This window comes from Podarcis tiliguerta (genome assembly GCF_965153285.1).
Source record: "Podarcis tiliguerta genome assembly, chromosome: 2".
NCBI classification, from domain to species: domain Eukaryota; kingdom Metazoa; phylum Chordata; class Lepidosauria; order Squamata; family Lacertidae; genus Podarcis; species Podarcis tiliguerta.
The window spans coordinates 37,168,801-37,185,557 of NC_139535.1; the positions used below are offsets into that span (position 1 = coordinate 37,168,801).

Genomic DNA, 16,757 nt, shown 5'->3' on the forward strand with positions numbered 1-16,757 from the left:
GGTTTAATTACTTGAATCCTTTGTGTTGTATTGATTGCAATTTTTATCATAAGTCATTGAATTCAGATATATTATTTTTAAATAGTGCTGTTATTTGGACTGCCAGATTGACTATATTTTTACATAAAAAGATGGGCTAGAGCGGGTGGAAGTATCTAAATAAAATAATGTGGGTAAGAGACAGGCAGGTGGGTGTTGCCGTTCCTGACAGCACAGCCTTATCCGACTATCACTCCCAGCTTTCAGTAGTGTGTGGATAGAGTGTTCTAGTGTGTTTGAAATACTTTGCAAAGTAGTGTCAGTTATCATTTTCACAACAAGTCTGTAAGTCAGTGTTATTTTTCCTATATTGTAGTGGCTGAGAGATAGCACTTTATCTCAGGTCACCTACTCCATGGTATAGTGGTAAAATTTCTAGTGCAAGAGAAATCATGGCAAGACCCCATAGCAATACACAGGCTATGGGTCCAAAATGTGGGCAGCTGATAAACAGAGAGAGAAGGAGGGGGAGGGGGAGAGAGCAACAGTAAATGGTATAAAATCCATTTTATTAGGCTCACCAGACAGTCACAGAGTAATGAGCTGTCAAAGGGTGGTGCAATGCAGGGTTGGGGAACTACATAAGGCTGAGGGGGGGGGTCCTTTCCTCCACCCCAGCAGGCCAGTGATGTCACATAACCATGTTACTCTGCCCATGTCATTTGAAATAATCACTTGCGAAACCTGATGCCTTGCAGGTGCTGCCATGTTCATTAGGGCATGTAAAGTGCAGGGCTTTGCAGCCTCCAGCAGTCAGTCAACTGATGGTGCTTACAATGTGCTGTACCTCCTTAGTTCCATTAGGGAGTTCCCAGTGCTGGAATAATCAGGAGTGTGGGGCATGTGGGCGTGGCTTGGGAAAACAGCCTCATGGGCCAAATTGGGACCCATGCTGGAGCTAATTAGGCTTGTGAGTCGGAGTTCCCTATTCCTGGTGTATTTGTGTCATGTTCTGGCTCCATGTGTCATGTTGCTGGCAAGGACAAGGGGACAAGGCTGATCGAAGGTTGTTTGTTGGACCATGGACAGCTCCAAGGAAGCAACTTGCTCTGACAAAGGTTGGGAGCAGCCTGAGGCCCTTTAGAAACCACAAGCATTTCAGAAACCACAAATTGGCAATTGTGACAAAAAAAGAGGAGCAACCTGTGGCCAAACACTGATTCTAAGAACCTGTTGAACATATCAGTAAGTGCAAATTTCAAAGGATAGCTGTGTGTATATTCCTTTTGTATAGTGGTTTGTATATTCCTTCAAATTTGGTATGTGCTAACTGATCCAGTTTCCTCCTCCATCCCTGATTTGCTATTCTCGGTTTAGTCTCTTAGCCACTAGACTACAGCAACATAAAGAAAGTAATTGAAAATTTCAATATCTCCCATAACAATATGATCCCTGATTGACAGTTGTGGTCTTTTCATGAGATATTTCATCTTAGGCTATGACATGCCTGGGTTTTTTTTGACAGGTCATATCACTGCCATGTTCCACAAAGCTTCTTGCCTAATATTTTATCCTGTGACAGCCCCTGACCTTCAACAGACACCTGTAGAACAGCTTAGTCCTTACTTTGTATATGCATATTCACTTGCTCCACCATGTAACTGATCATGCAAAGACTGGAGATCCTTCTAGGTAAGAGGAGAACGATTGACAGAGCAGGGTCCAGATCTAACCCTACAGTCTGCATTTTCTATTTCAACTGGCTCAGTCATTACAAAGTAGAGGGTTTGTGTGTGTGGAAAAGCAGACGGATTCCAACCACTTTTTGAAAGTCCATCAGATGTAAGTGCTTGCACTACCACCACCCAATTCCTGGAGGAATGAAAAATTGGTGTTGTCCCACAGGAAGCAGGAAGAGAGGGTCAGCACCAGAACCAAGGTTGACTCCAGAAGGTAGGATAACCAGGCAGAGGCCTGGGGTCCACAAGCGAAAGGGATTACTTTGGGTAAATGTGGTTAGCTCCATCCACGTAAGCAAAATGCTGAACTGTAGAGGGAGTGTGATGGTCTCCAGTCCAAGGACCAGAAAAACTTGGTTCCAGTTTTTACAGGATCAAAGAGAATATAGGAGCCTTATGCCTCTTACCCTACTAAAGTGGGCAACTTTCAAATAGTTGGAACCTTCAGGGACCCTCTCAGGTGTTTAGTATTTCCTTGGGATTGGATGGTGAACGTGCCAGCATTGCAATAATATTCATTATGAATGGAGCTGCTCCTTCAGGCATATCCCCTCCTGCTGCCAGTTGGAGAAGGAAATTCTTGCCCTGCTGCAGCTCCCCAGGCCAGCTTTTGTTACACATGGAAAGTGCTGCTGCTGCTGCTTGGGCCCAGCTAGTGGCAACATGAATTGATTATGTCAGCTCTGACTAATGAAGCCGGAAGCTGATAAAATGACTATTACATTGGTTCAGTGTTATTAGACTCATTGCTAATTATGTCGACACAACGGCAGTACTAGCGTTAGAAATAACCATCAAAATAAAGTGGAGTTGTACTCATAAATCTTATTGATGGGGAATTTATGAAGGATTATAGGGAGCCAAAAAAAGAAAACCAACCAAAACATTGGTACGTATGGAAGGGACACTTTGAATCGATGTGTAGGAGGAGATTTTGGCACTTGCAACGTTGGCTTCCAGTCTGTTCCCAAGCACAATTCAGAGCAGTGGTGCTTTCCTTTCAAGCCCCTGATAAATGTGTATGGGACTGCACCCTGAATTGGTTCCCAAAATGGTCAAAGGCCTGGAAACGATGCCTTATGAGGAACGGCTAAGGGAGCTGGGCATGTTTAGCCTGGAGAAGAGGAGGTTCAGGGGTGATATGATAGCCATGTTCAAATATATAAAAGGATGTCACATAGAGGAGGGAGAAAGGTTGTTTTCTGCTGCTCCAGAGAAGCGGACACGGAGCAATGGATCCAAACTACAAGAAAGAAGATTCCACCTAAACATTAGGAAGAACTTCCTGACAGTAAGAGCTGTTCGACAGTGGAATTTGTTGCCAAGGAGTGTGGTGGAGTCTCCTTCTTTGGAGGTCTTTAAGCAGAGGCTTGACAACCATATGTCAGGAGTGCTCTGATGGTGTTTCCTGCTTGGCAGGGGGTTGGACTCGATGGCCCTTGTGGTCTCTTCCAACTCTATGTTTCTATGATTCTATGGTTCATCTTAAAGATGTCCCATGGAACTGAAAACAGGAAACCACATAAATGTCCAACCCTATAGAAAAATGTTACATCTTTTCCCCAGAATGCCTGCACAACCCTAATCTCACTGCCACCTGCCCCACCCTCTGTCAGGGTCTGGATGGACGGAGAGATAGCCAAACATGGATGAGTGGGCACTAGAAGGAGGGTTGGAGGCTGACTTGGAAGAAAAGATTGGTGATCTGGGTGAGCTTGTAACAGGTTTGAAAAGCACAACCCAAAGGCCAAGGGGCCAAACGCAAGAGTTACCTTCTAAGACCTCTCCACAAGACTGGGCTGGAGGCACTGCACACTGGTTCAGAACATTGCCATGATGGATGGTATTAAAAGCCACTGAGAGGCCCAGCAGAAGCAGCACCCACCCATCTAGCTCCCCGTGAGGATAATCTAGTAACTAGGGCAACCAAGGCTTAAAGCTATATCGTGATGGGCCCAGATAAACAGCTCCACCCACACATTCTTAGCCCTGGCACCACACACACAAAACACCTTACCCAAAAATGGAATGTATGACATTGGCCAGAAATTATCCAACATATTAATGTCCAATTCTAAAGGGCCCATTGACCTTACCACAGAAAAAGATAAACAAAAACAGAAAAAGATAAACAGAAACAAAAACCAAAAAAAGGTTTGTTGCTATAAAGAAGCCTACTTGGAAGCTTTTCTCAGGTTCCGCACTGGCTATTTCTGATCCTTCAAGCCAATGTTGTGTTTTGAAGAGTCACTGCTCTTTCTTCACCAGTGTTGACACTCTTTGCCCGGAGAGCATTTCAGATCTGCCAGAATGCATCTAGCATTGAGAACAGAAATTGGAAACCTCGTAAAACGAGCTGCTGCCCTTCTGAGTTATTTGCTTGCACAAGTTGCCAGAGATGAGCTCTCTGTGTGTGCATGTGCGTGTGTGTGTCTGCTCACACTTTTGAGAGCACCACGTACAGGCTGTGGCTTCATGCCTTCCACCTTTTCTTCCTCCTCCCTACATGCGGGGAAGGTTTTGTTTTATTTTTACAACCACACCAGCGCTTGTGGGTGTTGCTGAAGGTCCTGGTATATATATATATCCATTCTTCTTTCAAATGAAGAAGCTAGGATTGCTCAAATACAGGAGTTCAAAGGATTTGTAGACCTTGCACTTTCTCTTCTACCCTCTCTCCTTGGTGGTGCAGAGAAAATGAAGAAAGTTATCAAGGTTTTCCAGATGGTTAAAAAATCTTCAAGAAGGAGGAGGAGATGGAAAGAGGATTTCAGGGTGGAGGAGGAGATGGAAAGCCAGGGATCCTGTGACCACCACATTGGCTTATGCAATCTGCATCTCTGTGTAAGGGGTAAGGAGACTGTGTGAATGAGATTGCTATGTGCCAGGAGCTGAGGGGAGGAAAGGAGGGACTAAGGGTTGTTCAGTAGCCAGATGGTCATCTTTGCTATCTATGCTTTCTAGGGCCATTCATGCAGACATTGCTTAAATCCAGCTTTGCAGTTTGATTATGGGTTACATTACATTTCCCACCTCTGTAATTTGAATGTGAAAATGTCAGTCTGGTTCAATCATTCAAAACATGTTCGGGGAACAAATGTGGGTGGGAGGAGCATTGTGTTGGCTCATTCTGTCTAGGAATTGGCAAACCTGTTGATTTCAGTTTCTCCCAGTTTCTCTTTCCCCCAATCTTAAATTCTGTTCGCCACAGTTTCTGAATTTTTCTTAAGGTTCTCATGAAAATTCACCACTAGTGAATAGTTCTCCTAATAGATTAAAATTTGCATGCAATTTTGTATGCACTCCCCCCCCTTGCAATTTTGCCTAAGATTCTAATATAATGTATTTTTGTAGAGGTTTTTTATACTAATATGTAGATTTGTGCATCCTTTTCTTTGATACCTGCATTTTAGTTCCCATTATTTGGGTGGAGAATTGCATCTCAAAATGTGTATTGAAAAACAAATGTTTTGAAGAACAAATGTTTTTCATTTCACCTATTGTTTCAGGCAGTGTGAATTAGGAAGGTGGGCCTTTAAATGTGAACTAATCAAATTTGTATCCCATCTTTAATAATTTCACAGCCTATGCACATTCATTCAACAGAGCCCACACCTAATAATAATAATAATAACCACAAAAAACAAAACAAAAAGAACAGAGCCTACACCTGTATGCACAACAGGCTCTGCACACACTGCCAAGAACCCTTTCATGCACCTGCTTAAATGCTTCCACTGGTGAATGTGCTTTGCAAAACAGAAAAAATAGAACCGAGTCTACAGTATCCATGCAGTGCTAGCTCCAAGTTTGTTTTTGTGTGTGGGGGGGTGTCCTTGGGTGAGATGTTGTCAGAGGGACCCCCTTTCTGAGTGCGCCCACTTCTTTCTTGTCTAATGTCACTGCACTCCATTCACTTGCAGTGTCTCTCTGTTCCCAATCCACACAACCACCCAGAAGAGAAGTGCAAGGTGACAAGAAAGTGCTGCTGCATCTTTTCAATGATTTTGTGCTTAAAGGGGGCAAGTTAACACATGGCAACTACAAGGAAGAGGAGCAGGAGGCTCTGGTGATCAGCAGTGGATCTCCGAAAGGTGTACAGTGGTACCTCGGGTTAAGTACTTACGTAATTCGTTCCGGAGGTCCGTACAGAACCTGAAACTGTTCTTAACCTGAAGCACCACTTTAGCTAATGGGGCCTCCTGCTGCCGCCGCGCTGCCAGAGCACGATTTCTGTTCTCATCCTGAAGCAAATTTCTTAAACTGAAGCACTATTTCTTGGTTAGCGGAATCTGTAACCTGAAGCGTATGTAACCTGAAGCGTATGTAACCTGAGGTACCACTGTATAGGCACTGGCAGATGTCTGATAATGCTGACCCCTGACACTGACCCTGCTTCCAGGTATGGTTTCTGTTTTGTTGCAGAATACAATCATGCATTTTGTGGCAATTGTTATGCTGGGGACGTTTGCCCATGCTTGTTTGTAATCTGAATGGAGCAGCCGTCACTGCCATCAGCGCATAAATTATGCACTTACACTAAAGCATGCTGATGTGAGTGCAGCATGCCTTGTGCTCGTTTCTGATTTATTTGGACTCCCTGTGCTGATGTTCACTGACATAGTAATGTCATGGGTCACCAGGCAACATCACACCATCTTCTGTGTCTTACCTGATTGGTTGTGTGGATCTATGAGACTCCATGTAAGGGAGGAAATTGATTGTGGCAGGAAATGTGATTTAAAACTGATACCATGTGATGTCAAGGAAAAGGATGAAATCTGATGAAAGACCACAAAAACCCCATTCAAATGAAAAACAGGTGTTGTTGTTTTCTAAAGGGATGGCATATATGGCCCCCAAAAGGTAAGCTCTTTGAATAAGTTAAAGATCAAGAGCTATGGAGAAACGTCCAGTCTCTTTGATGGGAACAATTTATACCATTAAATGAATGTTTTCTCTAAATTACATATTGAGTGATAAAAATACCCATGCATGTTCAACCCATTGCTCTAGTAAATGTTGGTATTAGATTTCATATGGGCCCAAAAATCTCCTAGCGAGGCCACAAACGTATGTTATAAAGAAAGTGAGGTCCATTTGTTTGGGATGTGGTGCAACCATTGGCATGTTAGTAGTAGTAGTAGTAGTTCCTTTATTGAATATGAGACTATGCAAGGAGATAAAAGAGGAGTTCCAGGCCAATGCAGACCTGTTTGGCTCTTTTAGGTATGTGATAGGTGCACACATTGAATCCCTTTTCTTTCATCTGTCTCTTCCTGCTGTGACCAAGTATTTTGAATATGCTTTGGATGTGCTAGTGCAATTAAGCTCTCTGGGGAAGGGATGTGAGAGGGTCTGTGGTTACTAAGGGGAAGGGCGGCTGATGTTTTTGAGTTCAGAATACAGTATGTTTTTATTCTGTATATTGTTTGTGTTTGTTCTGAAACTCATTAATATATATATATATTCAACTCCCTTCCCCAGTACCCAATAAAAAGCAAAACCAGGAGGCATTGGTGTGCCAAATATATTCAGAAGTGGCTCGTTAGGTGGAGTGGAGCCACTACACTAGCTTACTGGTAGGAAGAGGGGTGAGGTGGTGGTTATGGTATGGTATAAGCACACTGGGAGAGTATGTTTGCATCCCTGTCACCTCACCCTTCCCTTCTCCCTTCTGGCAAGCAACAACAACCCTCATATTAGAAAGTTAGTGTACTGGCTTCACCTCATCTGCTGAGTCACTTCTGCTATTACCAAGCTGCAAGAATGGCTTTTATGAAAGGATGGCAGCACCCAGATGACACAATAAGAGCAGAAGTTAAAATGGTGAATGAGCACCTTAAAAGTATGCTATGGTTTAAAGAAGCAAATTGGATGGAGGCAACTGAAAATCGCCATCAGTACAAGCATCCCTGGAGGTTTGATATTAAATCAAAGGAAAGCTATATCCATGACTATCATCCCAAATCGCCCCCTTTTAATAATGCATTTTTATCTTATGCCTCTGGGATGACTGGTGACTTATCTATATGGCACTCATTGTGTCTGGATTCTATCAACGGTTTAATGAATTGGTGGGATATTATGACGGCTGAGGAAGTGGCGGAGGCATTGGATGACATGGCCATTTTTATTCCAGTACTTTCCAGCAAGAGGAGCACTAAGTGCTCTGATTAGAAAATATGGATAAATTATAAAAGAAAACAAGCGCAAGAAATTTCTCCAGTCTACCAGCTTTTAAAATATAGGCCAGAATCCAATGAAGTACTTCCACTAGTGCAAGGATATTGGTTTGTGCAACAGAAACTGCCCTCTCTTGCCTCTTCCCATGTGCCCTCCCCAAATCTGCTGTGGAGGGTTGGAGGAAACTTAGAGCAGATTGGGGAGGAGCACATAGGGAGTGTGGAAGGGGGGGAGGTTGCGTGGCGAGTTCCCGCCTCCCACCAGTATGAATAAAGACACCAGACACCATTATTTTAGGTTAATGGGCTAAAATTGGCCACACCTTTATTGGTTACAAGTAAAGAGCGGTATTGGCTTAGGCATTGATTCTATCCGACTATCCGGCTTCAGCCTGTTTGCTTGAAGACCAGGAAGGGTTAACACCAGCAGGGGGAGCCCTGCTGATGCACATCAACTAGGTACACCCCCGGGGTCACCGCTCGGGGGGGCGCTTTAGGCCCTGACCTCCATAGGCTTCGGATGAGGCCATGCCCCCCAGAATCCTTTACCGGACTACCCTTCAATATTTGGGGGAGGTTATGGCGCTCCCCCCCAACATATCTACATAACAATACCTCTACCAATGCCTAACCACCAAAACCAACGGAGTTGTGACGATTTGCTACGAGGTAGGCAAAAAACCAAATGGCTGGTGCCAAGTGGAAAAAATTCCTACCAGCCCCCTTAATGGCGACCAACCGAGGTCCATAGCAAGGTCAGAAGGGGAACCTTAAAGGGTGGGTGGGAAGCCGAAGCAGCTGTGCGGTCCAAAGAGGGAGATCCCGGGGCTGCGCTGGCTCAGGGGATGACATGGCCCAAGGATTCCCCAGATTGCGTGGGGGCTGGAAGCCAGCCACTGTGCTTGTGTTGGGGGTGTGAAGGCCGCAACGCCACCTCCTCCTGAGGTCGGAAGTGGCTTTCCATCGCACAGCCAAATGTCTTGCATTAGCATAATTATGCAAAACCTCACAAGCAGACTTTATTCATATATTTTGTAGTTGTCCAATAATTAAAACGTTATTATTAGGATACTAAAACTAATGGGGCTCAGGGTAGGCATTGCTGTCTGCAAGTATGACGTCCCACAGGGAGTCCCAAGATGCCATGGCTGTTGTGGAGTCAGCCCTATTAATTATTATTGTTATATATTTATTTATACCCTGAAAGGACTTGAGGCGGCTTACAGATAAAAACAAGAACCACCAAAAACAGAAAAACCAATCATCAAAATACAATTAAGCGTTGATAGAATTGAAACTATGAACTACATACGTTAAGGGACATAAGTTGAGTGTTGTACTTCAGTTAGGGTGGAAGACTGGGGTGGGAGTGAGAAAAATGTTTAGAGAACTGCAGCCTCTCTAAAGCATGATGGACAAAAACCAAGGAGACAGAGGAAGACAGGCTGCTTTAGGATGCAGTGTGCAGCACATGCAACTCTGTCCTTATTCCACCACCTCCCTGTATCCAGTAGCGAGCAGTGTGGTGGGGCAGAGGTGCTTTCCAGAGTCACTGCTGCTTACAGGGAAGGGACAAGGCAGTGGTGAGCTTGGTGTGGTGCAAACTCAGCAGCAGAGCTAATCTGGTGCTTCTGCTGGTGTGTTTGCACTATACTGCCCTCTCCACTGCCTACCACTCTCCCTCCTAGTATACAGCAGCAGCAACTGTGCCAGGAGGTCAGGTAACCATCTCCACCCCTCCATGGAGTCTGTATCCCAGGGCTGGCAAGAAAGATTCACAGTGCAGTCCTATGCAGTCCGAAGTCCCTTTGAGATCAATTAGACTTGCTTTACTGGGAGAGCAGGGGGAGTTAGCAAACAGGTCTGTCTGCAGCTTTTCCTTCTTCCATTCAGCAAGGATATTAGTGGGTCAGGCAAAATGTAGCTACAGACACAATGCAGAGGAAATTGCAACTGTTCCTGATATGTAGGTCATTGCTCCTTTCAGCATTCACATTTAATGGTGTGCTTTGTAAAGCTTTATATACTAGCTTATTTCCACACACGCCCCTTATTATGCAGGGAATGTCTTCATGCAGATCTTCCCTATGTACCCGTTATCTACATAATTAGCTCTGGCCATATTTATGGCCCTGGAATCTTATCATACTCAGGAACGTGCACATACTAATGCACATTGTTGTACAATATCCGTTTTGACACCAGGCAATATGGTTGCCTTCATTTCACGGGGAAGCAACAGAGGCATAGAGACGATAGAAATTGTTGATATGGATATTGTCAGGCAAATGTGGGGCTGCTGTCAGGAGTCCTGTGGATCAGACACTTTCTGCTTGCTCCTTCTGCAAGTGGGGCTGCGGGTGAGAGAAGAGACCTATAAGCAGTTTCATGTGCAAGAGCTATGCAGTGCTTCATAGTCCTCCTGGCCTGGAAATCCAGGTGTTGAAGGGCCAAGCTAGTACCAATGGCTGATGTATAGCCTGCCTCATGTGCTATCTCCCTTCAGTCTAAACAGTGACTTGCTGCTGAGGGAGGCCAGCAGACAGGTCTTCCCTCTTTGCTACTGCCCTTTCACCTGCCTGCAGCCAACTGTCACAAGGGATTCACTCAATCTTGAGCCTAAGCAACTGAGGTATATGAGCCTCTGGGTGCCTCACCTTCTCTCCTCTTCCCCCAAGTGCTGTACATACAGATACTAGGTTGAATCCAGACTGTTACTTGCACTTAGTTCCCACGGATATCCATCTAAAGCACTATAACCCCACTTTAAACAGTTGTGGCTTCCACCAAAGAATTATTGGAGCTGTAATTTGTCAAGGGTGAAGAGAATTATTAGGAGACACTCTGCTTCCCTCGCAGAGCTACAATTCTCAGAGTGGTTTAACAATCAATCCCTCGTCACAGGGAACTCTGGGAATTGTAGTTCTGTGAGCGGAATAAGAGTCTCTTAACAACTCTCATCTCACTGCATAAACAACAGCTCCCATAATTCTCTGGGAGAAGCCATGACTAAGGTGGGATCAGCATGCTTGAAATGTATGGTGTGTCTATCTTGTTGCACTGATTTCAATGAGACCTCAGTTCATCTAATGCAGCGGTTCTCAACCTGTGGGTCCCCAGATGTTGTTGGACTGCAACTCCCATCATCCCTGAGCTCTGGCCTTGCTAGCTAGGGGTGATGGGAGTTGTAGTTCAACAACATCTGGGGACGCACAGGTTGAGAAAGGCTGATCTAATATTATAGATCCAATCAACTTGAAGAATATTGGACAGGCAACTTAACTTCTGTATATCCTGATTTGGAGTGTTCCAGTCTATATGACTACAAGACCGCATGCACAATAATCAGAGATTAGTTTCTACTTCTAGAAGCCAAAAGCCCCAAATATACAAAAAATGTATCAGAAGTCACTGTAGTTTTCCTCTAGCTTAACAAGTGGACAGATGGCAGCCACAGGCAGCAGCAGCATTGTTCTAATTATTATAATTATTACATACAGAGAAAAAAAATCATTATCTGTCAAAGTGCAATCGAAGTGACACAAGGTCAGCAGTAATATAGATGGAATTTTATCAAGAGGTCACAACAATTAATTAAATGAATCAAAATGATGAATAATGCATCATGTGTGAGTCATCATTTCTGCAAAATTATGTTGGCCATTGGGATATCATTTCTTATGAGGAATAACGTGGCAAAAAATATATATGGACCAAGTCCATTCATAATAATGTTTCTACTGATCATTACGACTGCCATCCATTAATGAAACATATTATTTCATTCTGGAACTCCTGATATTCTGTCACAAATAGGGATGGGGGGGAGAGATTCAGTTCCGCTCATATTTAAAGCCAAATCTATCAAATCTGCACTTTCCAAAGCAATATGAGAACTGAAACACATCCATCCTCCAACATCTGTGCTCATCCAAATTTTGTGATGCTGTTCCGTAACCAAACAGCTTTTACAAAAATGCATATGTTAGGGGAAAGTGTGCATAAAAATGAATATACGGTATGCATGAAAATAACATACAAAAATGCATTACATTAGGAGGAATTTCTTGCAAAAAAAAATGAGTACATCAGTGAAAACTGCACATAAAAATGTGTTCATTATGAGAAACTCACACTACGGGAGCAATCCTATACACAAGAATCTGGCATATAAAGCAACTCTGGCATAAGTTCAGTTGGCGTGAAGTACACCACCAGATCTAAAACCCATTCAGGAGTGGGGCTACTGCTGAATGAGCCAGCCTAAGCCTGGCAGAGGGAAAACAAACCTTTAAAATAGTGTTCGAGTTTCACCACCCTTTTTACCAGTATAACTTATGTCACGTTGCTAGGTCATGTGGCAGAGCTGATCCAGCCTAAGTCCTGCCTCTCTGGTCCTGCCTCCACCACACCCCCAGAAGGGCTCTTTTTCAGGGCTTATGTCAGTTTAAGGGTTTATGCCATTTTAAGATCCACCAGGCTCAGCTCAGCCAGCCAGGTCTGAGCCAGGATGGTGGAGATACGTTGGCATATCTCCAGCTGACCAAGGACAAAGGTGTTAAGCCAGAGTAGCCTGTGTGCGCCAGGAACCTCACAGCTCACCTGGAGATTGGCTGGTTCTTAACCCCACAGTTCCTGCTGGATCTTGCTATAGAACTCTGCTCTAAAATGCTAATAAACTTCCATGAGAATTTCTTTTAAAAATGCAAATTGTTGCAGAAGCGTATAGGACTGAATTTATGATTGGGAAACTAAGAAATTGAGAGAACTTTAATTGACAGATCCTTCCATCCCCACAAAGCACTTAGCTGCGATGAGGTTTGGCAGCCAGAGTTTCAATAAGTAACTATATAAGGAATATTTAAAACAACAAACAACTGTATTATTAACCACACATCTTTTGTCAATTAATTAAACCGATATATCAATTCCAAGCTGCAGCTAGAGATAGGTTTAGTCTGTTTCCAGACTTTGCTGGAATTTTGCACATATTTATCCCATTCCATTCTCTTTCCACAATCTGCGGGGGGGGGGGGGGCTTTTTAAGTCCACACACACACACACACACACACACACACAAAATCTTATTTATATACATACTTAAATATGTATTCCATTGCAAAATGTTATTTAAATTCACATTTTATCTCAATATACACATTTCTGAATGTATTTTATCCTAAAATACACTTCGGGGTTTTTTAATACATATTTTGGTCCTTTCTTGAGGCAAGAACCATATCACAAAATTCAGAGAGGTGCAAAATCCAAAGGATAATTACATCCCCAAACCATGTATTCGTTTGGGAGGTGCGAATCAGTTCACTGTGGCCCAAACAACATTCTCCTCCATTCCTAGCTTTCCACCCTATTTATTATTGGCCTGGCTCCTGAAATATGAACAAACAAATTTTGAATTGGTGACCATGCATCATATTCTTCCATAAGATACTGCTGCTGAAGCCCTGGGTTACACCACAAATGCCCGCTTCTTCTCATTTCAGTCCATCTCTGATATATTCATGGCTCCTTTGGCCGTGGTAATTGTCTACAGGCAAGAAGAGGATGGTAATCTCTATGCCCCCCCCCCCAATCCCTCAAGGTGCTTCAAACAATCAGGGAGAACTCTGGAGGGGCTGTGGAGGTATTTATTTTTTAAAAGTGAGCTCAGGAGAGATTTCATGCACCCTGCTGCTTCCCAGATTATGAAAATGATAAAGAGGAAGTGCCGTGTAGGCAGCAGCTAAAGCACATGGGAAGAGAGCAGCAGCATCCATGCCTTTGCATTCATGGAGCAGAGTTATTGTAGCCAGCTGAATCTGGCAAATAAAATGTAAATCAATGCAAAAATGTATTTCGCAGCCCAGAGGCCTGGTGGTGTGAAAAGATAAGGCTGCATTTCCCCATTGTTTGCATAATAGAGGTGCCTCTTCGGCATCTGCCTGGCAGATAGCTTGCAAGCATTTAAATATTACTTTTTTTATTTAAAAAAAGCATATAAGGAAGGATAATGTTTTGCTGCAGATTAGCATGGCATCTACATAAATGTCAGTTCTCCAGTGTCTCTGGCTTCATATAGTTTCTTCAGGAGCAACACACACACACACAAAACCCCTAAATTTAATTGAATGGGTACGGTTTGGAGGGAATAGTGCATAAGGAAGTGAAAGTGAGGTCAGGACATGATGAAACCCTATTCATACAGCCAAGCAAACTAGGTGTAGTGATACCCCCCACCCTCCACAAATGGACTCTTCTAGAATTATGATAAATTAGGGAAGTGGCCGTAACTCAGTTCACAGGCTTCACATGCAAAAGGTTCTAGATTCGGTCTTTGGCACCTCCAGTTAATGGTGGGGGAGACCAACATCTGGAAAGGCACTCCCATTTCTACATGGACTGGTCTTGTCCAACCTGGTGCTGTCCAGATGTCTTGGACTACAACTTCAATCGGCCCCAATGACCAGGGATAACAGAAACATAGGAAGACAGACCACTGGTCCATTTAGCCCAGTATAGTCTACAGTATAGTCTACTGGTAGCAGCTTTCCAGGGTTTCAGGTAGGGTTCTCTGTCCCAGCCCTACCTGGAGATGCTGGGACTGCAAACAAAGCAGTTGTTTTACCACTGAGCCAAGACCTTTCCCCAACTTCTAATGATTGGAGCTACAACCAAAAATATATAGGTTAGGGGAAACTGATGTGGACAATACTGGCCTGGATGGATCAGTGGACAGATTTGGTTCAGGACAGCTTCCGGTATCTTCATAGACTCAGAGTTGGAAGTCACCCTGAGGATCATCTAGTCCAACCCTCTGCAATGCAGGAATATGCAGCTGGGATCAAACCTTGGCGTTATCAGCACTACGCTCTAACCAAACGGAGCTATCCGCTTTCTGTTTTATTTCCAGTGCCTTTTGCAATAATTCCTCACCATGAATCTGCTTTTTCTACTGCTGCGGTGACGACCGTTTCAGCGAGTGTTCAGCTATTATTCCAAGATCTCTTTCCTGGATAATCATAGCCAGATAAAAGACACCATCAGCTTATATGTGAAGTTAAGATATGTATTTTTGTCCCTAAGTGTATCTCTTTGTAATGCAATCTCCCCACTCCACCCCCACCCCCATTTCTCCATTACTCTGTTTGGAGAGTGTCTGTGGATTTTCCATCACTATATTGTTATAAACCAGGGGGTTGAATTGGACGACCTCAGGGTCCCTTCCAACTTGCTGTGTGTGTGGTCCTCAAATTGGGGTCTAGCCAAGAGCTTGCTAAAGTGGTCCAACCAATTGGAAAGTTGGTTACACTAATGGGTGTAGCAAGTACCTCCTTTGTTGGGGAGATTGGCTGATTGCTATCAACAGCAGGCCTTTTGAATTTAAGTTACTAGGAAATGTGTAAAGCACAGACTGAGAAAGGACAGTCAGAGAGCTGAGTTTGGGTCTTGAAAAAGCATCTTTGTCTCCCTAACCATATCTTTCTCCCTAAGCTCTGAGAAGGGAATTCGGGGTGTCTGTTAGTTTGTTTAGCTATACCTCTATCTACATGCAATCTGTGTATTTGTGAATAAATGCAAATATTGCAAAAAATAATAATACTGCAAGCCTCATTTGACCTCTTTACAAGGAAGAACCAACCCGCAGTAAGCACGTTGCCCCTGGAACTTATCCCCACTTGGATAACTGGCATGGATGCAGTAATATAGTTCTAAAATAAATTCCTTGCGGGCAGATGACACAGAGTTCAAATTAAATGGTGGTGGAGGACGGTAGGAGTGTGTATCTGGTATTAAGGGGGGAAATATTTGCAGGGAAATATTGGGGCAACCTCCTGCCTCCCCATCCCCACAAAATAAACTTTAGATGCATTTAACATCATGTCTAGGTTGGCTCTAATTTTCCTGGAACACTAGTTAGGCTGACAGGTCTGTAAGATATGCAATCTCCCCTGGATTTCTCTCCCCCGCCCCCAATACCTTGGAAGGTGGTGGGGTTTCCTTCACTAGAAGTTTTAAAACTGAGGTTGGATGGCCATCTGCCAGGGAGTCTTTAGCAGTGATTCCTGCGTTGCAGGAGGTTGTACTAGATTTCCCTTTGGGTCCCTTCCATCTCTACGATTCTATCACCCTATAGTCTGGTTGAGCAAATGGACTGCAGCTCCTGCAGTGTTAACCAAAGCCTTGCAATGCGCTTCAGACCCCTGCTACCTATAGCAAGAGAAATTGGCTGTTCTAGCAGGTTGTTCCATTGGCTGCTTTCTTATCTGCCTGCTTGTGGGTCTTTCAGTCAGTTTCTTCCAATAAAACATTCTGTGTGGCTAATTACTCTTGAGTTTTGCCCCTGGGTGATTCAAGATGTTCTGACCTACTTCTTACATTGCATAAGCCTAACTACTGCTGGTTTAAGTGTGATACTTGACAACTATCGTGTATTTGAAAGGTGGATGTCAGCGGGGGAAGGCAAGAACCACTGAGGAAAAAGAGGGTGCAGTGAATTACCATACTGGTTCCAGTTTCCCTGTTTTCGGGTCTTCCCATCTTAGTTATAAAAACATGGTGTAGATATTGGCAGTTAAGAATTGATTTAAAACTGGTCAACACATTCCTCTTTGGCTAATGAATGGAGGAGGCATAGCAGCCAGAAGAAGTCTGGACATTTGCTGGAATCCATCTGTCTCAAGAGACTATGGAAGAGTGTGCTATTGGGGGTAAGGTCAAATCATTGGAGAGTTACAGCACCAATTGTGGCTGTAGAGACCAATATGTGAGAGATATGTTTTATTGCAGCTAGGACAGATGCACCATGTCTGTCTATGTTCCTCCAAACAGTCATTTCTCCTCTGGTCACTGCTGT

General features: G+C 43.8%; 1 protein-coding gene across 4 annotated transcripts in view; it reads left to right on the forward strand.

The window, feature by feature from the left end:
• GRIP2 (glutamate receptor interacting protein 2) overlaps positions 1-16,757 on the forward strand; it is a 364,422-nt gene that overhangs the window by 161,289 nt on the left and 186,376 nt on the right. Inside the window, exon 1 of one of the 4 annotated variants that reach the window (XR_014507912.1) lies at positions 4,142-4,569. The exons of 1 other annotated variant lie outside the window; for it this stretch is intronic. Coding sequence is in view for 2 of the 3 variants with exons in the window: in XM_083426935.1 (XP_083283061.1) it covers positions 4,416-4,569 (154 nt within the window). In the remaining variant the exon portion in view is untranslated. Of the gene's footprint in view, positions 1-4,141; positions 4,570-16,757 lie in introns of those variants that run through there. 2 more of the 4 variants (XM_083426935.1, XM_083426933.1) reach the window with 2 other exon arrangements.